This window comes from Neopsephotus bourkii, unplaced genomic scaffold (genome assembly GCF_033783945.1).
Source record: "Neopsephotus bourkii isolate Nb327-2 ecotype Australia unplaced genomic scaffold, CSIRO-AGI_Nbou_v1 NB_1183, whole genome shotgun sequence".
NCBI lineage: Eukaryota > Metazoa > Chordata > Aves > Psittaciformes > Psittacidae > Neopsephotus > Neopsephotus bourkii.
Window position 1 is genome coordinate 3,429,996 of NW_026901668.1, and position 21,590 is coordinate 3,451,585.

Genomic DNA, 21,590 nt, shown 5'->3' on the forward strand with positions numbered 1-21,590 from the left:
AGTCTTAAACATAAGCAACTGCAGCTTCAGCATCAAGAACCACAGTATAATTTTAAGAATTGCAAAAATGGCACAACAGATATTTAAAACTCCATTTGTTTGAATTAAAAAAAAATGAAGGTAATGTATTTGGAGCCAGACTTCTATCACCTTTCCATTAGATGTTTTAAGAGACAGCATTAAGATCTTCCCTGAGCCTTCTCTTCTGCATGCTGAACAAACCAAGCTCCCTTGGTCTCTCCTCGCAGGGCAAATGCTCTAGTCCCCTTGGTGGCTGTCTTCTTGAGTTGCTTCAGTGTCTAAATGTTCTTACCGTACTGGGGAGCCCTTTCAGCTTACACTTTTAATGTATTGTTTTCTTCCCCCCTTTTGATTTCTGGAGTTGTATTAAATTGCAGATCTTAATATATGGAATCTTTAGCTGTCAGTGTCTGAAGTGATTGCATTTCTGATCTGAATGGTTATATCTCCAGAATTCATTTAGCAGTGTTAGTAGTGATTCATGTCTTAAAACAAAACAAAAAACACAGACCTCCCCCAAACAAAGCAAAACCAAACACAAACAACCAAAACCACCACAAAACCTGAAACAAACCAGTCAAGGCAAAACCAAAATATTTTTTTCCCTTTAATCTTCTTTTCCCAAGGGAAAGTATTTATAGGCTACTGCCACAGACCACGCCTGAGAATGTGAGTAAAAACTTCAGCCATTACAGCATCGATCCTGCCACCCGGTATCCCAATATCAACGTCAACTTCTTGCGGCCCCAGCAGGTAACTGGATGACTGGTGCTTCTGAATGCTTGTAATCTGTGGTGTCTTTGCTTTTAAGTAAAGCTGTACTAATGCTTTGGGAACAGATAGCGACCTTATGTTGCAGTGTAATGTGAAAGCAGTTAAAAGCGTATCTGTCAGTCAAGAGTAGACAGACCTCTGTACTTAGTACAGACAAATCCTGTTTTAGGAATTCTTGATTTTGAAAGTTTTAACCATGCTGTAATGTAAATTTGTGTTTGTGTGCCTGTGCATTTTTTTGGTGATAATCTAATATAACAGTCTGTCATTCCAATTTGGTATCCACTGAGCAGCAGTCAGCTAGACTGTTCAACACTGATGAGCTGATCGTTGTTGTTCTGGGGTTCTTGGACTGGAGATTCCTGTTGCATAATAATTGTCTTCCTCCTTTGGGATGGCTCCTCGTTCTCTAGCTCTTTCTGTATGGACCTTGGGTGCACGGCATGTTGGTAATTTTTAATTATTTCTGACATTTTAGGTACGCCACTTGTATAATACAGGAGACTTGAAAGACATTCACCTGGAAATAGAGAACTTTGTAAACTCCAGGACACCAAAGCTGACTCGAAATGGTAGGCCTAGCAGCTGTTCTATTCCTTTTGGTATTCTGGAGCTGGATCAGTGCAGCAACAACCATAGAGCAGCAGGGCTGTAGGGTATTATTTAACCAGTCCCTTTCAGTTTAGAAATTGTATCCAGCAATTGTTTCATCAACATTCTGGTTTTTACCATCTTTCAAGTTTCCACAAACATATAAATATATTTTGTTTGCCTAATTTCCCTTGCTTAATAATGTGGTTAAATTTCTAAGTGTATTTTCTTATACAAGTATTTCTTTTCACCTCCTTTATCCTATAACAATGTCCTTACTTAGAGTGCAAAAGCCTACCTTGAATTCACTCTAACAGGAAACTCAGAATTCTTACAAACATTATAGAAGGTATTTCTCATGCAGTCTTTCATATTCATGCTTTCCTCAATGTCATCTCTTAGCTTAACCAAATGAAGCTCACTTTGCTTGCATTATTCTGAAAGCTAGATTTCTTGTGATAAACATTTCAGTATCTGTCTACTTGTCCTGTACCCTGAAGGCTATGTTGAACTTTTTCTTCTGCATACCTTGCCTTTGGATGCCCACATAGTGTTTGGGGACTCCGAATAGTGCTTTGCTTCTAAGCCTCCCTTTCACTGCTGAATAGCTGTGTAGTCTTTTGATTAGTTCTTTGCCCTGCAATCACATCCCTTTAGGCTGTAATCTCATCAGATCTTGCAGTAAGGCAAGGTCAAAACAGGTCAGTGCTTTTAAAGGAAAGCTTTCAAGAGAAAAGAAAAAGTTGCAGAAGTACATTTGTAGTTCTTCCATTAGAAATAATATATCTGGGCTTTAGAGAGCATTGTGCTACTGTATATCCTTTTGATCATATTTAACAAGCCTTTGCAACTGCTTTGTAATTCCTGGGGCTCTATAACAAGGACTAGGGTGAAAAGCCTGGCATGTTGTAACTTAAGTAGTTTTTAGCAAATTAAACATTTTCTTGGCTCTAAAATGAAGATAAATATAGTCTTTTAAAAAAATTTGAATACTGTGTTGCCTATTGCAGAATGAGATTGTTTGCATGAAGGTTTCATTTGTTGATTAGTGGGGCTTGTTGCATTTAGAATACCTAAAAAAGACATTGTGCATTTCTACTTTAAAATGTGATTGATTTTTTTTTTTACAGAGTCTGTAGCTCGCTCCAGTAAATTGCTCAGTTGGTGCCAGAGGCAGACCGATGGATATGCTGGTGTTAATGTGACAGATCTCACAATGTCATGGAAAAGTGGCCTAGCTTTGTGTGCCATTATCCACAGATACCGTCCAGACTTAATGTGAGTAACTGTCTGTTTTGAATAACCAGGAATGGCAGAACGTTAGTGATATTTAGAAGTAATTGTATGGAGACTGAGGCAATACATGGAGAAATAGATGGAAATGAACTCACTTAGGCTTGATGGAAACTAACGTGAATCACCAGCAGAGTGGAAGGTCGTAATAGCGTGATGAACATCAAGATAAATGTGTTGTCGTTTTCCCTTCTGGATGATTAGGCAGAATTAAGCTTCAAATTGATATTGACTGGAAAGCATTACTGACTGACAGCTTTTTCCTCTGTGAAGTTAGGTATAGTTCATAGTTTCTTGTAAAACTATGAACTGCTGCTCTTTTGGGGAGTAGTGACCCACAAACTAGAAAGATATTGCTACTGCTTTGCTGATACTGGGTAAATGAGAGGAATCCTCTTCCGTGATACGTGGGGTAGAACAGTGGCCAGATTCTAAAATGGGAAAACACTGGCTGGAAGAAGTAACAGTAGCAAAGACTCCGGTACTTTAATTAAAGTCTGAAATGGCTTCAATTTCCCAAGGGGACAGTAGAAAAAGTAAGCGCTAGAGCTGTATTTAAACACATAATCCAATGTAAAGCATGTTGAAAAATGATGTGGTTATTGCCTTCCATGTGCACTGAATTACTTCTCTATTGGTTTACTTGAGTTAACATGAGCCATTATTTTAATAGCTATATAACCTGTGGAGAGCTCAGATAGCTTTTAAAATGATTTATGTAACTCTCTACAAGCTGTAGCTTTTTATATAGTTTTTATGTAGTTCTACAAGTTTGGGGAAAAGCCAGCAGATTAAAAATATGAATCTGTCAAGAAAAAAGGGGGATAAAAGTGAAAACTTACATTCGTTCCAAGCACACAAAAGATTTGATGCAGGGGAAAATGCTACAGCTTTCCATTAAAGGAAGAAGTGAAGGTGTATTTCAGAGGATAATAAGGTCTTTAAGAAGAAAAACCTGGGTTTGGAGAAGGAGCAAAAAATGAAAAAAGAATAATTAATTTGAGCCAAAGCTCACCACAGTTAAGTAGCATCAACTCTGCAATACAAAAAGGTTGCTGGCAGATAAATTTGAGAGATTTTGGTTGGAGGGAAAAAAGAAAGGAAATTGATCCCCAAATTCTTTTAGAGGTCTGGTTTCTACTTGATTCAGACCATACCCTTTTTTTGTCCTTTGCAGAGACTTTGATTCTCTGGATGAGCACAATGTGGAGAAGAATAACCAGCTGGCCTTTGACATTGCTGAAAAAGAGTTTGGAATATGTCCCATTATGACTGGAAAGGAAATGGCATCTGTTGGCGAGCCAGATAAACTCTCAATGGTGATGTACCTCACACAGTTCTATGAGATGTTCAAAGACACCATCCCCTCCAATGGTAAGGAGCTTGGGGCATGTCAGATTCAAAGATGGTTTCAGGGTGAACATGTGTGCTTCGGTTATCATCATGCTGCTTCTGCATGAGGTCATACTAGTCACTCACTAATTTTACATTACAAGAAGTTGACTTCTTCGTGGTGCTGATAAATACAATGTTAGCAGCATCAGGAGGAGAAAAAAGAGCTAATACAAAGAATGTCCTCAAAAGTTCTAAACTTGCTTCAGCAATATTAGATAACTTGTCTGCTTTCTTGCTGTTCTTAGGGTATGTGAGATGTCTTAGCTTATGTGAGATGCCTTGCCAGTAGCTGCTCAGTAGGTAATTTCAAAACACTGGCTAAGTTTCATACCTCTTTACCATCCATGAATGGTGAGACTAACTTCAGGCCAGTGAGAAATGAAAGGTCTTTGATCAGAACAGCAAAATGTAATTGCCTGACGCAAATCAGTATGGCCTACTTTTAAATATTAATAATGTTTTACAGCCTTAATATTGATGATCTTAATTCAAGTATATAATTCTGGTGGGGAAAAAAATGTTTTTAATAGCCTTTAAAAAATACAGTATGTATCAGGTACTATTTCCAAAACTCTGAACTCTTTGTAAGAATACTGATGATCATGATGCTCTTTAAATATGAAAGTAAATAGAGTAAACAGACATAGTGTTTCTTCTGGATGGTTATAAACCCTGAAAGAAGAATTGATTTTGGCAAGAAGTAAAAGCAGAGTAGCTGAGAAGGGTTGTAATTCTGGGCATTAAAATAATTTTGTGCTAAGAATCTGTGAAAAGTGGTATGTTAAAAAAAATAATCAGCAAGTCCTTCAGTTGTGTATTTAATAATAGCACCACAGAAAAGAATTTTTGGCATTCCCTTGTCCTGCCTTTTTTTGCTAACAGATAGTCTGGACCTGAATGCAGAAGAAAAAGCTGCCCTAATTGCCAGTACCAAATCACCTATCTCTTTTCTCAGTAAACTGGGACAAAGTATCTCTCGAAAACGCACTCCAAAGGTAACCATACCACAGTCTTGACACCACTTGTGTCTGTTAGGCTGCTGTCCAAGTAAGTGGTATCAGAAGTGCATGTATAAGTGTGTATTTACTGTATTTTTACAAGAGACCACGTGTTCGTCAGCTTTTGGTATGAGGCAGCACACAGCATTTAGAACTGCAGAATCACATCTGTAGTATGTATTCTTAATTAGTAGTATATTTCAGTCTTAAAATGCCAGCCTTGTAGTGATATTTGGGAATATATGTTGTGTTGGAACATAACTTGTTTACTCATTTCCCAATTAGTTGGAAGTGTTGAAGAGTGTACAGTTTTAAGGTAAGAATCTCTTAATGCAGATCAGGATAAAACCCTATTCTTAAACAAATGGAGAATGAGCCCAGAGAATTAAACAGTTGCATTAAAAAGCTTATTTAAGTACATTGATGACATTTGTCTCGGGCCAGAGAGGTATAAGAATCCTTATCTTTGGTGTTTGCTTATTTCTTGTTGTTCCTCCTTCCATTTTCAGGACAAAAAAGAAAAAGAACTGGATGGTGCAGGAAAGAGGAGAAAAACCAGCCAATCTGAGGATGTAAGTATTACAATAAAGAAGGTGTCAGGGAGGAAAACATGGTATGTTCTTTTTCCTACTTCAGTGCTCTCATTTTGTATCTCCAGACAGGGTTTATATAAGATTATTTATTTAGATAAAAATTAATTCTTCAGCGGTTATGCTTTGTTATATCTGTAGTGTAAATATTTGACTGATACTCATGAAAGAATAGTACATAACAACTGAAATGTTGCAGTTCCTTCATATTCTGTTTTTACTGGAGTTTACTTTGGTTTGATGTGAGGACACCAAAAATAAAACTTTCATTTAGTAAGGTAATGCAGTACAGAGAGGAGCTTCATTCATATTTAAACTTTAGCCGTGGTTAGTGCAAAAAGCAGATATGTCTAGTATGCCCCATAAGTCAGTCCTTTAGTTGAAATGTTTATAGCCAAATAGCTATAAATGAGTAAAAATTTAGTGTTTCGAGATGTCACTGAAGGTTTAGAGATACGCTTTTGCTTTATGTCAAAGGATTCATGGGAGTGTTTCAGCTGTGGTCTCTTTGGTTGGTAAGGTTGAAAAGGTAAGGAAAGTTTAACAGAACTTTTGATGACATGCCGAAAAAAAACGGAAATGTGAGCTTTCAAGTGCAGACCAATAGATTTGTTTTCCACATAGAGAGGAAAAGGTGATCAGGTTATATCTTTTGATATCACTGATTGTTAGGAGGACATACCACGAAGCTACAGAGAAGAAAGGCCCACGCTGGTGAGCGCCCTGACGGAGAGGAGAATTGACGCTGCCATTGGGAATCAGAACAAAGTCAAGTCTATGGCAACCCAGCTACTGGCCAAGTTTGAGGAGAATGCACCAGTGCAGTCCTCAAGCTTACGAAGACAGGTAGGAGATGGATAATAAAACCTTTTGGAATTGAGGAGGAAAATAATGAATAAAAAGATGCATTCCTTGAGACTGGATGCTAGTGGCACTTCTCTGCTTCAAAGGCTTTCCTAGGGAAGAGTGAAGCTTTCTCAAAAAAGAAAAAGATAAAATTTAGGAGTATGGGCTGGAGAAGAACTTCCTAATAAAAGTCTATTTCTCTGTTATTGCCTGTCTTGCGTAAGTTCATTCATAAACAATTAGGTTTCTTTTATAACTACTATTGCCGTTTAAAAGCTTTCTAGAAACATTCCACTTCCAATGTTTAAGAATGACCATTTAATTTGATGTGAACTTCGTCATGCCATGTTACATCTGTTTGTTCTTGTGAACTGTGGTTAAGTTTTGCATGTGCATGTAAGTGCAGCAGGTAAATGCCTGGGAGTTTCTTTGCAATCAGGATATTTCTGTAATTCCAAGTGACACTTCCGGATAACTGCTGGTTATTCAGGATGGTATCTCGACTATTGCAACTGCAGGGTGGTTATCTTCAAAGTTAGATTGAGTCACTTCAAGCTACTGCCATCAGTGCATTGTCAGCTGTATAAGGCTCAGTACAGTTTAAAGACCTGAGTTCTTGCTCTGCTGCTTGGTTTGTCTTCATAGCTTATGCCAGGCTTTGTGCTGCCATGGCCAGACTGAGTGGGACCTGACCTTGCTACTTTAAAGCTCGTTCAAGTATGTCTGCGCTACACTGCACATCAGTGTTAGCAATACAACACAACCTTAGAATGGTGGTGTTTATCCTACTCTTTATCAGTCAGATGTTTCTCAGCTACTACATATGGCTGGAATAACCAGGCTGATTTGAAGAAACAACAAAGATAAAGAGAAGGAACAAAAATATGTTTGGTTTCCCATTTTTGCTTTTTTTTCTTAATATTTTATTTGCTAAATAAATTCTCCCCTACCCATTTTTTTTTCTTTAATGTTTGTCTGTCTTACTCTGTATCCCACTCCTTTGGCTTTTTTGAGTTTCCTTTACTGTTTTATCTTTCCTCCTTGGTCCCATTCTCCCTACAACCTGCATGCAGCAACCTGTCCTGCCTTATCAAGAACGTGTTCACAACCAGCCATCCAGCAGACGAGAGCAGGGCCGTCTTGCTCCCATACCCCAGTGGAAACAGGTAAAGAAATCGATTATGAATACTACACATTGCCTGCACCCAACACCAGCTATCACTGTCCTGTTTTTAAACCAGTCTTTCTCCAGTGCCTTTTGTGAGTCTTATTTAAAATAATTTAGCTTTTGGTTAATAAGATCAACATCACTCTTTGGTAATAGTGCATGGCTTAATATTTCAAAAGCACTTAGGAGAATTTTCCCTGGCTTCTTCTCATAGTTTCAGCTTCCTTAGGGTTTTGTTGGATGTTTTAGCAGAAAACTTGCCTCTAGAATATCTAGATTTTTCTGTGTTTTCTTACATTTGAAACGTAAGCTATTACCACAACCAATAAGGTAAAAGGTGTCATGTCACCTATTATATTAAAGCTTTTCCTTGATATAAATAGTAAAATTGGTTATTAGGTTTGCTATTCACATGTGAAATCTCGTGTCCTGCAGTTACAGAAGACTTCACTGTGGTTTCCCTTTCCCTTTGACAAATGTAACTTTCCTTGCCAACTTCTCACATACCTGGCATTGCAGATGCCTCTATTGATGTAAACTAAGGAAATGTTAGGTTTGCTGCCACAGAGGGTTTCAGACTAGGAAAAAAAAGCATCAGGTATCAGATTTTATTCTCTCTCTTGTTTTGGCCTATTGTCATAGCCAGTGTTTTTATTTCGGCGATGCACTTTCAGCAGCTAAGGCTTGTGACAGACAGTTTTTTCAGGCAGATAGTGATACTTACCTCATTGGCTTACTCTGCTTCCACTGTTTCCCTGTGCAAATGGCCTCCTCTTGCTTCTGAGAGTCCTGAGAGGTACTTTTCTGACAGCCATAATTTGGAGAAAAATTTGTTTCTTTCTGGTTGCAGTTTAATCAGAGCAAACTTTGGAGTCAAGATGAAGAAGGTGACATTAGTTTGGAAATTCACTGTGTTCTGTATGATTAAGGATTCATGGTGATATTCATGTTTGAAGCATTCAACAGTTCTGCATGTCATGTCTTGTTACCATGATCTGGAAGTTTTGTTTCCAAGGAAGAAAACCCAAGCCAGAAGAATTGTTGTCAGTAGGACTGTCAAGAGAGTCTTAAAAATGACAGCATTATGTTTAGGTTTCCTGACTCAGTGTTTGCTCCTCTGTCTTATGAAAATCTTCTTTATAGGGCGATGAGTACTTTCAGATGGATACACATCTTCCATGATTAATGCAAATTCTGTCTTTTAAGAATACTTCCCATGTAAAGGGGGAGTACCCAAAGATCTGATATGGAAGAACATAATACGGCTGTACGGTATTAAGTCATTTGATGACCATCGCTTATCTTTCCCCACAAAAAAAGGAAAACTGGATTTGTTGGTTGTCTTTCCCAGCTAAGAAGGATGAAGTTTTGTATTTTAGCACTTGGAAGAGATCATAACCCTGCAGCCTTGAGATTTCTGTTTGAATCTGCTGTTGAAACTGTGCAACAGTTTTATAATTAGTCTTTATGGTGAAACACAAGTTCTCACTGTCATCCTTTTGTAATAGATCAAAAAAAATGGACAGCCTTTTGTTTCCTGCTCTCCTCACCAAAGAGTGGTTTGTTCTTGTGCTTGTTCTTTGCTTATACCTGAATTACACAATTAAAAAGTGGGGTGGTGGTAGTGGAATCCTTCTGATCTCCCTCTACATCGGTAGAATATCCATATAGGCAGCAATGCAGGGCAGATCTGAGGAAAATGTTTTTGTAACAGTGGTACCTTCAAGGACTTAAATTATTTTATTCAACACTGACAGTGATTGCCTTGTATGGATGGTTTCCCTTTCAAGATTACACATGGAGATGATCTTTCCTTGATAAGCTTCACTGCATGAACAGAAGATGATTGGTTCTTCAGTCCAGGTTTCTTGCTGGATTTGCAGCGCTCTTCATTGGATAACTCAGATGGAGAAGAACAAAATCGGGTTTCCAGGATTCAAAATCTGCAGGATGCAGTGGGTCAAACAATTGACACAGTCCCTATTCTAAAGGTTCCTTGTTACTTGCCTGCCGAAGTGAAGAGCATCAGTTGTCTTCAGTCAAAAGCTATGGGTGTATATAGAACCATTTATTCTCAACAGATCAGAGATCAGCTGAGGCAGGGTGCCATCCACTTGAGCCAGTCAGTCAGTTTTGCCAAACTTGGACAGAAATCCATCTTGCAGGAAGTGGTTGAAGCAGTGCTTCATCAGGTTGCTATGATACCTCATTCTGGTTGCTTAGGCATGCAGAATCTGGTAGCTGTGAGACTGTACCTTTCTACAGTTCTGAATTGGCTTTCTACAGTGACATTGGGCACTCTAGCTACAAAGCTATTCCTGGGCCACAGATTTCCAACAGTGAAGTTGGCACTGGCTACCAGTGCATGTTATTGGAGATGTTATAAAGGAGTAGTATTGCTCCTGACAATTTAGGGGGACAACTCAGAAGAGTTGTTCATGAAGCTATGGGAAAGGGTTCTGTTGTATGGTATGAGAGTTATGAGCAAAAAATTCTGTCAGTGACTGTGCATAAGATATATCACATAGCAAATATGTTCTTTGGGAGTCCTTTGAAGAAGAGCAGAGCAGTTCCTAAGGGAACAAAGTGGTGACGTGTTATTGGAGGGGAAACCATAGGTTGCCTAATGTTCTTGCCAGTAGGCAGAATTAAGTTGAGATCCTCAGCTGGGAGAAGGGCAGTTTCACGTCTTGTGACTGACAGGTTTGTTCCATCCTGCATCTTGAAAACTGTGTGGAAGAGGAAGGCATACTGTAGAAGTATAAGAGTGATTGCAGGAGGGAAACCACACAGTTGCAAAGGATATGGTGTGGGTTGGACCCCCAGTTTTGATGGAAAAATTACATCTGTCGAGGGCTATTGCCTGCCAGTGTCTGTCAGATGGAATTACTTAGCTGTACTTACTTTTCAGTTTAGATCTAGAATCTTGCTTTGCCCTGGAGTCAAAAATTATGAGGCCAGCAGTTGCAATGAGCTTGTAAGGCAAAGTGTTTGTTGTAGAGGTGGCTTGCTAAGACAGAATTCCTAGAAAGAGTGAAGTCCTGGCACAGTCTGTTCTGAAACAGTTTTTACTTTCATTACAAGACCCTTTCTCTCAGAAAAGATCAAGCAGGTTGAAAACCTCACCAGTCTGTGGCTTGCAGCATACTGTGTGGCCTGCATTTTCCTCTTGAATTGGATTACAAAATTTGCTTTATTAAGCTGCACTTTGGAAATGTTCTGTGTTGGCAAACTTGGTTTCATGCTGTTATGAGCACCTCAGCAGCAGCTAGTAATGCACGAAGATACTGTTAAGTGTATGTGCACAGTGAAAATGTGTGTAATTTGTGTGAAGGTAATATCTCCTAAAAACAACTGCGTTGTGTTTCATGGTGTGGTGGTTAATCTCAAATGAATGCCTACTTGTATAAAAACATCTTGGTGTGTTCTGTTGCTTTCCAAGCCATTTTGGGAAAGAGCACCTCAGGGATCATGAAGCCACTGGAAAGCCATATGGTCTATCCAGAAGAGAATTTGAATGTTTGGGTATGGTATGGGAAGTGGGCCTTTTAAATGGGATTTTGTCCTGGCTTTCCAGACTCTCAGTGTATGGCCTTCAGCATTTTCTGCTATAGTCTCAGAGGTCTTCTAACAGCAGCAAGCTTAAATCACGGATGTGTGCATGGATGCTTACAAGGTGGGGATCACATGTCTTTTGGTGCACATCTTTTCTGCCTCTAGTGATCTGATGCTTGTTCTTTTGAGATAGTTCCCTGAAGTGTGATAAAAGTACAGCAGTAACTGTTGGAACTGTGGTTTTCAAAGATGACTGAGGTGACCACAGCCAGCAGGAGCTCAAATCTCAACAGAAGAGAACATATACCACCAATGATTTCTGCAAATACTGTTTTTCCTTCTTAATCTTTTATTAAAATCTGTGATACTTATTTTCTCTTTCCTATAGCCATCTTTGTGTTTGCATGCTCAGAAATGCATCCTACTGGAGGACTGAACTTCATATGCCTATACAATGTTGTATTCTGAGATCTGCCATGGAAAAAAATACATGAGTTGCGAAAGGTTTGAAATTTGAACTGCAGACTTGGACATGGTCAGATGAAAATCCATGAACAGCTGTAGTGGTTGAAAGTGTTAACCACTCTTTCAGCTAGACATCGCTGGCTTTACAGAGGAGTCTTTTGAAACAGCATGTAAATGTTCCTCATCTGCTTCAGTGCAAAGTTATGTGCTTTAGTTTAAGCTGCTTGTAGCATCTGTTTGAAATTGAGTTGATTTTTTTCTTCTGAAAGGGAAGAGAACACCCAAACAGATGTTAGTGTCAGCTTAGCTGTAAGGGCACTAATGAACAGGCAGAAGATGCATTAATATCAAGAAGTGGTGGAGAAAAGACTGTACATAGGAATAGAGACCTAGAAAGGCATATTTTCTAGCACATTAAAATGAAACTCATCACAAGGACACATGACAGTGTGTGCGTTGTGTAATGTTCAGACTATTAGATGTGGCTACATTTTGGCTATAAACCAGCTCTATTTCTGTTCTGTTAGAATGCAGTAGAGTTTAACTTGCCTGAGGTGGTTTTATACCATTGTGAGGCACACTAATAAGTAACTTTTCATGAAGCAAAGAGCAGTCCAGCTGTGGTATGGAGAAATCCAAGTTGTACCTTTCACTCGTCGTAAGATCTTGAGTCAGAAACTGTTGGTTTAATTGATGATTGATGTAAGGAACTGTTCACTGGCTGCCAGTAGAAGAATCTGTCAAATGGACACGTGGTTGTGTGGTTATGGGTGAAAACTTGTGTCTTTCAGCTTCAGATAAAATGTCTTTAGGTCATTTGTGACACGTGTGAGCTTAAGATCGCAGTCTGTCTGTCCATGCGTTCTGGCCTGTCTCAACAAAGCCAATGGTAATGTTAACTTTTCTACCATTATTATGAATTTTTTGTTCTCTTTTTCTGTTTTGAAAAAAGATGAGGCGTAAAGAATGTTCTCGGACCTGCCCCAAAAAAGTCATCATGCTCTCTTCTTCCACTCCACCTTCCTCTCCACCGTATCCCAGGCAGCAGGTGATTCCCTCTGCATGCTCTGTCCCTCTCTCTTCATTGCTGCTTGTACAAGTGACTAGATCAGTTACTGGATATCTCATTACAAATGAATTTCCAATGTTCTTTTTTCAGATGGTGATAGGGCGTCTTCAGCCTCTTAGGTTAGAAACATAGGTTAGCATTAGCTGACCAGAAGCATGGAGGGTCTCCTCTCTCCAGTCCACTGAAGACTTTAGGGTTTTACTGTAGAGTAAGTTATAACTCCAGTAGCCTTTCTCAGATTTGAGTAGCAGAAAAACAGAAGTTAAATGGTTGGAGGGGAAGAAAATGCAACTTTTCTGCTTCTCCAGTCTTTAAATAGGTGTGACTGAAAATTTGCCCTTGTATCCATGAAACTCTTTTAGGATTACTTACGTGCTTTTTTTGAGCATTGTGCCCTGTGTCCACTGTGGTCCTTCTGTTTCCCCCATACCTAGAACTTTGTCTCATAAGAGTTTGTGTTTACTCAGTCTGAATTTGAATTTGGAGTAGAGAGCTGCTCTATTCAGAATGTATATATGTGCATCCAGATGTTTGTGCAGATGCATTTGTTGTCCTTCCAGTTAAATATTACCTGAAATCCTTTAATATTTGTCTCGTACATAGTCATCATGCTTCTTTGAGTTGCATCCTTTTCTAAAATTTTTTGTTTAATTTTCCTACTGCAGTAATAGAATTGCACTTCTCCCTGATCAATCCTGAACTAATCTTGAGGTGATAAAAAGCTGCAGTTCATAACTTTAAATAAGGATTGTACAAATAAATTTCCCCATAGGTGGAAATTGTTTCTTTGCTGAACACTAGTATGCCTATAAACTCTAAGGAATGTTACCTTTTAGCAGAGTAGTCAGGACTTACTCTTGATCAGCAAGTTTGCCAGTGACACCAAGCTCTGTGGTGTGGTCGACATTGGAGGGAAGGGGTGCTAGCCAGAAGGACCTTGACAGGCTAGAGAGGTGGCCAATGCCAACCTCATGAAGTTCAGCAAGGCCAAGTACAAGGTCCTGCATGTGGGCTGGGGCAATGCCAAGCACAGCTGCAGCCTGGGTGGAGAATGGATTGAGAGCAGCCCTGAGGAAAAAAGGCTTGGAGGCGTTGGTTGATGAGAAAATGAACATGAGTCGGCTTCAGTGTGTGCTCGCAGCCCAGAAACCAACCCTATCCTGGGGGGCTGCATCAAAAGGAGTATGACCAGCAGGTCGAAGGAGGTGATCCTGCCCCTCTACTCTGCTCTCATGAGATGCCACCTGCAGTACTGCATCCAGCTCTGGGCCTCCAGCAGAAGAGGGATGCAGACTTGTTGGGCTGAGTCCAGAGGAGGCCACAGAGATGATTAGGGGGCTGGAGCACCTCCTGTATGAAGACTGGCTGAGAGACTTGGGCTTGTTCAGGCTGGAGAAGAAGGTTCAGGAGAGACCTTAGAGCAACCTTGCAGTGCCTAAAGGGGACTTCTGGGAAAACTGGAGAGGGACTTTTGACAAGAGCATGTAGTGGCAGGGTAAGGAGGAATGGCTTTAAACTGACAGAGACTAGGTCTAGATTAGATACTAGAAAGAAGCTCTCTACTAGTGAGGCACTGGCACAGGCTGCCCACAGAAGGTGTGGCTGCTGCAATCCCTGGCAGCGTTCAAGGCCAGGACAGGGCTTTGAGCATCCTGGCCTAGAGGAAGGTGTCCCTGCCCATGTCAGGGGGCTGGAACTGGATGATCTTTAAGGTTCCTTCCAACCCAAACCATTCTGTGATGTGATAGCTAGCTTTCTTCTTGCCAACATCCTTTGAAAATTTTGACAGATATCTTTTATGAGAAAAGAAAGGTTTTCCCCAAGATTACAGATAGAGAAGCTAAGGCAGTTAAATGTAGTTTTACTTTTTAATCTATGGCATGTGATTCATTTTCCATACAGAGAAAATGGCTTTCAGTTACTAAGGACCCTTTAGATCTATGTTTTCTCTCACTGGCTTCTTCAAGTGTTTGTCCTGTGTCTTTTTGGTTGTCTAGTTCAGTCGTGAGAGCTAGCTACTGCTGGGTCCAAGTGAACTTTGACCATTTTTCTATGTTGTTTCCTATAAAAAACTTTTTTTGCATGTTGTCTTGCTCAAAGAAATAATAATAAAAAATTTGGCTTCCTCCTTTTAACTCTGAGGAATTTTTGCTCCTTGTGCGATAGAACTGATCCGTTCGAAGGCTCAGCTGAAAAATCTGCTTTTGGAGACATTCTTTTTTCATTAGGAATGATTTCTTTTCCTGAAATCGTCTTGGCCTCATAGCAAGTCAGATGGATCTGTGTCCTTGTTACACTGATGTCTTTTTGAACCTTTTTAAACTCTATGCTTCTAATGCATTCATTCTGCCACTTCTTTTAAACTTTCCATTTCTATCCTTTGATCTAACATCACAGAGTTACATTGAGTGTGTTACCATCTTTACTGTACTAATTTCATTATGTTGTGGTACTTTATTGTTGTTTACCAACCTTATATGAATATATGTTTAAAATTAATTTTCCTACAGGAGCCATCTTATTATTGGCAGGTTTAGAATATTCTTACTAAACTGTTCTGCTGTCGTTATGGCTTCTTTTCTGCCTGCATCTTAAGAAAAATCAGATGAAGTGTGTTTTGACTAGGAAGTTGCTCTGTGATTGTTGTTAAGCTCATAATTTGTTGCCTGCAGAGAAACAGGGAACCTGGTGCTGACTATCCTGGGGAGCAGAGTCCCAGACAGGAAAGGGTAAAGAGCATGAACAAATGGCATGGATGCTGATGACACAAGGCTGTGGTGGATATGTGCAATACGGAGAGCAAATAGACTGGGTAGTGAAACACACTTATCCTAATGCTGCTGTTAACACGCTGGAACTGCTGAGAGTCAATTAGGAGTGATTACTTCTGTGTGTTACCCACATAAATGCATAACAAGCCTTTATCAACAGTTTGCTACATGCTTTTATTTTGCCATAGATCTAGCGCTTAAGCTCTTCCCATTCTTCTTTCTCTTACACCTCTTTAGTGAAGTATGCTGTGGCTGTAGCAGAACAAGAAGAGTTATGTTTGGTGCTAATTCATGCAAACATGGTTGCATTGTTTTCACTGCTTGCTTTCTGGATGGTTAAACAGCTGGCATTCCATCTTGCCTCCTACAGGCCAAAGTAAAAGGAGAAATGATGAGGCATTATTTAATATGGAGACTTTGAAGCCTTCTTAACAATGAAATCTTCAACAGTCTCTCTGAACGGCTCAGTATAATACAGAAGCATAGGAAAAGAAAGGCACTCAAAAGAATTGGTTGATTTGAATTCATATTGACAAATTCATTGACATTCCAGTAAAGGCTTTGAATGAATTAAGTCTTAAGTGGTAGCCAGCTATAAAATTGTTGCAACTTTCAGAATGTGTTCTAACAAAAGACTCTTGTGGGCCAAATGTTTTCTGACAGGCAGTAGAATATGAATAAGCATGTGTCTGCAGTGACACAGAAGCCCACAGCTTTATAATAGGCCTAGTTTTAGTGAAAATGATCTAGGAGGAAGGAGTAGGTGGAACTGAAAGCAGCTGAAAATTGAGAGTATTATTAATGCATCTGAATGAGAGAAGTGTTTCTCGTAAATTGGGTGTGAACCTGATTTTCTCTTCTGCTTTGAAGGACAGCTAGCAATACATAGCAGCACCCTGGCATTCTTGACAGATCAAGCCTGAGGTTTCTTCATGCACATCTGTTCCCTTTTGAACTCTACAAACAAATCAGTTGAAGCTGTGTGATGATATCGCAAGCAATACTCCTGTCTTGTGTAGCAGGCCACGAGCCAGGTCTTGTTTTCTGTGTCACTAAGTGCACCACACAGCAGTTTAAGAAGATTGTTATGCAAGACCAGAATAGCAGAGGTGTCAAATATTGTGCTTGGGGGTGTGTTGACGTGACAGCGCAGTAAGAACAAGTAGGACAGCAAAGTTGCAGAAGTAAAACTGGCAGTTTCTGAGACAGTTTAATTTTGCTGTACTTTGCTTCAACCAGCCAGGCTTATTAAGCATCCTCTCCTTGGCGAATACAGCATTCACTTTTCATCTTTAAGGAAACTAACTCATTCTTTATGAGAACTGAAGTACATTATTACCCTGGAACCGTGTTTCTGTGCACAAATCTGAGAAACACAAGTATGTACATGTTTAGATATGTGAAGGAAATCCTTGAGAATTGAGAAATATGGTGAAATAAGTTGGCAAATAAGCTCCTTTATGCATGATAAAGCCACAGGTTTTATTTATTAATTTATTTTGGATGGTAATGCCAGATTGAGAGGCCACACGCTTGTTTGGTTTTGGCTGCATCAGTCCTAGGTGGGAGAGTTGTGAGTAACAACTAATTCAACTTTTTTTTTTTTTCTTGGCCTTGTGGGTCAAAACTTAGCACTTGATTAGAACAGTAGCCTTTGAGAGTAAAAGCAGCCTTCACATGGGAGCTTCTGTTACTGTTCTGCATGTGAATTTCATACCTTATGTGTGGCATTCCAGTGTTCCTTTGGGGGCTTTTTCTTTTTTTTTCCTGTTTTGTTTACTACCTCCTTCCTCATCTCACAGAGATCTCCTCGTTTATTTTCTGATGACCAAGTGCCTGAGAATGTTGAGCAAAGGGCCCTCCTGGAGTCCAGACCTGCAGTGAGGCATCAGGTGACCACAGCCCTGCCTACTGGTGTCCTGTATCAGTGTGGGATTCTGGGTATCGATTGCATCTGGGGTCAGAAGGAGAGAAAAATTCACCCAAATATGATGACCACTGCTCTACAGTTATATGGCTAGAAGGGCACAGTCAAGTCTATTTTGTGTAGTAGTTTTATCCTGCTTGCTACTTCTTTACCTGTCTCCTTGCTTGATAAATAACAGTATTTCTGTTTCTCAAAACACAATATAAACAATAAGATAAAACCCAGCCCCTGAGCTTCAGACTACATTCTGAAAACCAGCTGGAGTCCAGATCAAATCATCTCACAGTGGTCGTCTACCAGTCAAATGCTCACAGATGCTTCTGGAAGCAACAACATTTACATTTTCCAGGCACACTTCCTGGCTCTGAAGTACTACTTTCGTGGCCGTGCTTATGTGGATTTTCTTTGATTCTAGTGTAAACTTCTGGTTTGGTTTTGTGCTTAATTTTCTCTCCAGTATATCATCCTTGGCATATGGAGCATGCTGATTTGAACAGTGGCTTCTTCAGTTTCTAGTTGCTTGCCCCTATCTATTTTCAGTTATCTTGAACAGCATTTGGCAAACTGGAGAGTGCTTTTTGGAAAATATTGTCTACATAAGCTAGGGTGTTTTTTTAATAGCTTAATGTTTTGAACTAACCATCCAAAATCAAGCTGTTTTCTTCTGCTGGAGTATAAACAGTCCCAGAACATTGGTTTGTGGTCATAACTTTTCCAAGCCATGTCAAAAGGAAATTTATAACTTCTAGGTCACTTCTCATTGCTGTTCTCTGCTGGTGATTAAAGTCAGTGAAGCTGTTCTCCAAGAAGAAAGAGTGGACCTTTAGTTAGATTTTTAGATAGGATTTGGGGACACAGAAGAAACTCTGAAAGACTGAGTAAGAAGCCTAGTTTAAACATCCTAGCACCTCTCTTAGTGAGTGACATCACTAAAAATCTTGGGCGTGATCCAAAGACAGCATGCTTGTGCGCCTTTCCCTACTTAGTTGAAATGATGATACAGAAATGAACATTAATAGACCATCAATCAGTAGGCCAAAACATCTTGTTCCTACCTTTTATGTTGCTCTCTAAGCACTTTTAAGCTCCTTTTGAGGGTAGGAAAGATTAACAGCATTATAATGCAAAGGCAGAAATAATTTTTGGATTCTGTTGAATTTTTGTATAGTGCAGGATTAGGAGAAGAGAAAATAGAGGGCAGGCTGAGAACACAAAGTAGAGGAAAGGATAAAGTGGGTAGGGCAGAGAGGAAAAAGGAAACAGATGTTGGAACACTGCAGGCAGTGATGGATTATGGTGTGGGACTTAAGTGAAGGAAAATAATAGTTTAGTAAGAGAAGGAAGGCTTAGCAAAGTATGACATTTTCAAATAGTTGTATTTCTTTAAATTGGGGAAATTGTGAAAGCCAAGCTATTTTGCTTTTTATCCAGTAGATTTAGTCTTGAGCTTATCTTAAGTGGCTTGAAACAGCTATTTTTGAGGGTCATACAGCTATATGACATTTATTTTTCCTTTTTATAACTAACACCATAATTTTCTTGTAAAAGAGAGTCAAATACTTGAAACTTGCACAATTTTTCATTCCAGACTATAATTTCTAGGAATGCTCTCTTTCTACCAGCACTGTTTGTCTGATACTTCCAGCTATTGTTTTTTCCCTGTTTGTGTGAAGTATTTGTTGGGAGATAGGCATAATGAGCCATAGAGTTAATGAGGGGTATGTTGGAAGACCAATTGATTGGGTCCTCCTGTGAGGAACCAGTTTCAGAAAGATGCAAATTCTCAGTTTGGGATTTTTTTGTTTGCTATTTGATAAGCAAGAACAGCAGATTGGTTTACATTGTTTCATTCTTCTTAGTGTGATGTTTCCAATCTGCTTACAGTAAATTTTAGGTTAGAAATTTGCTGCCAATTACTGGCAATGAATACAAGTTAATTTCTTTCTCTTCCATCCCCAAGGAGAAGCAGGCTTTTGGTTTATATAGTTAAAATGTAGAAGAGGTCTCACATGGCCTGAAATACGATCTTTGTGCCTTGGGCCAGTAATAAAGAACAGTGGGAGATGCAGGAGGAGTAGAGGAAATTGATTTGGGAGCTTTGCCAGTGGCTGAGTTGGTTGGGTTTCAGGAAGTTGGACATCTGTAGAAGGAGGTAGCTGCTTCCAAATGGTCCTAAATGACTTAAAGCCTAATAAAGACCAAATTAAGAATAACTTACTCTGTCTTGATAGGGAGAAAGTGAAGATACACTGGGCATTTTCCTCCAAGTTTTCCTATGAGCATCGTTTTTTTGATGGTGGGCATAGAGGACCTGAGTGTTTGTGTTTTCTCCTCTCTTCTCTCTGTAGCCATGTATGATTGTTTTGGTTTTTATTTTATTTTTTAGCCTGAGACTGAACCGTCTCGCCGATTCTTTGTTGACCAGTGGGAGCTCTCCCTTAGCCTCCGTTCTTCTAACCGCCCTTCTTCACCTTCATCTGACTCTCTTCGACAGGTAGCATTAGCCTGAGCATTGCGAGGTGCACTCAGCTGTGTTCGCTTGCTGCGCCCTAGCCCCACCAGCCAACGACACACCACAAGAGATGGCCAGGCTTGCAGTGCTTCACCTGCAAAATGCAATTTCTGTGCATATTCATGCACAAATGAGAAGCCAGAGGCAGTTTGTGGCATAGCTTGGTTATTGTCAGCCGTAAAGCAGTTTGAAACTAAATACATTTAACATCTGGTGTAGGTGAAAAGTGGTACATCTCACTCTCAAATGTTATTTTTTTGAGGACTGGTAGTCTTTTTGGCTTTGCAGTAAAGCTTTCTTGTTTTGCTTGCTGCTTTTGTTGAGATCTTGGGCCAAACTGCAGAATGCTTTTGTGCATATATGCTTAGTGGACAGCGTGTAATAAAAAGTACTTTGGCGTTCTGAAAATTCAGTGATAATTTGAACTAGTTGCAGTTATCTTACATAAATAGTAGGAATTTGATTTGTCTGAAGCTGGAGTGGGTTCTTTACAAAATGTTGTATATCTTAAAGGCTTTTGCCCACAGAAGGAAAGGCAAAATGTTTCATTTAAGGCCTGGTATAAGGCCAAATGTGATGTGCAGGAAAAAGGCAAAACAAATCAGAAACACTGAAACCCAAATCAAGAATTCACTGACTAAATTTCCCACACTAAATAGTCCAAAGTATTGTCAGTTAAGATTAGCACAGCTTTTAAAGCATGGACCTTCATATGTACTGGTAGAAATTTAAAGATCCTGAAGCATCTGAATGAATGTTGAATGAATGTTTCAAATCAAAACTGGTTCTGTGGAAACCTGGTTCAGCTGAAAGGAAGTTTATCCCATGGAAAAGCTTGAACTCTCTTTTAAGAAAACTTTTAAAGTCTTAAAGGTTTCTGGTCTCTTAAAGGAAGAGTCTTGGCCATATTATTCTTGCCAAATAAAGATTAATGCTGAAGAAATTTTTTCCACTGTTCACCATTTAAAATGTAATATTTGACAAGGTGCGGTGTATGACATTGAGTGGCAACTCTGCCCATATGTGTGTGCACACAGTAGCTAAGGAAGTATATAGAACCTGTGGAAGACAAACCATGTATTATTTCTTGCAGTTATAAATTCTGCATGTACTCTGCATTCAGTAGAGATAGAAGTTGTGTCTGAGTAGAAATAAAGCATCATTACTTTAGTGACACAGAGCTTAAATAGTTAGGATTTCAGTGATAACAGCAGTAATCTCTGATGGCTGAGCCCTCCAAAGTACCCATTCTGTGGTGAATTTCAGTTCAGCTTCCTGCTGTTCCCATATCTGAACACGTGAAGGTCTAAAACGCTCCTAAAAAGCTAATAATCACACGTGAAATTTGTGCTGTGTTATTAGTTGTGGGAAATAACGAGTCCTTCAAACAAGTTCTGCTATATGAGTAAAGGGAGTCTTGAGATACACCTTTAGTCCTTTTCTTCAGAAAATTTTTATCCTTGATATTTTACACTTGCCAGAAGCTGGACTGTCTCTCTGATGATCCTTCATTTGCTGAGGAGGCTCCCACTAGAAACATTCATAATACTTCTTAGCCTGGAAAAGGAAAATTGCTTGGTGTGCTCCTTGCTGCTCTGAATCAAATACATGGCGT

The 21,590-nt window shown here is 39.5% G+C and overlaps 1 protein-coding gene across 23 annotated transcripts in view; it reads left to right on the forward strand.

Annotated features, from left to right (window-relative positions):
- MICAL3 (microtubule associated monooxygenase, calponin and LIM domain containing 3) overlaps positions 1-21,590 on the forward strand; it is a 186,742-nt gene that overhangs the window by 88,918 nt on the left and 76,234 nt on the right. For 14 of the 23 annotated variants that reach the window (XM_061363936.1, XM_061363939.1, XM_061363935.1 and 11 more), the window contains exons 10-21: positions 648-774; positions 1,274-1,367; positions 2,517-2,664; positions 3,857-4,053; positions 4,957-5,069; positions 5,582-5,644; positions 6,335-6,508; positions 7,582-7,674; positions 12,649-12,744; positions 15,438-15,494; positions 17,339-17,428; positions 19,850-19,957. In XM_061363936.1, the coding sequence (XP_061219920.1) occupies positions 648-774; positions 1,274-1,367; positions 2,517-2,664; positions 3,857-4,053; positions 4,957-5,069; positions 5,582-5,644; positions 6,335-6,508; positions 7,582-7,674; positions 12,649-12,744; positions 15,438-15,494; positions 17,339-17,428; positions 19,850-19,957 (1,360 nt within the window). Of the gene's footprint in view, positions 1-647; positions 775-1,273; positions 1,368-2,516; positions 2,665-3,856; positions 4,054-4,956; positions 5,071-5,581; positions 5,645-6,334; positions 6,509-7,581; positions 7,675-12,648; positions 12,745-15,437; positions 15,495-17,338; positions 17,429-19,849; positions 19,958-21,590 lie in introns of those variants that run through there. The other 9 variants (XM_061363954.1, XM_061363958.1, XM_061363955.1 and 6 more) reach the window with 6 other exon arrangements.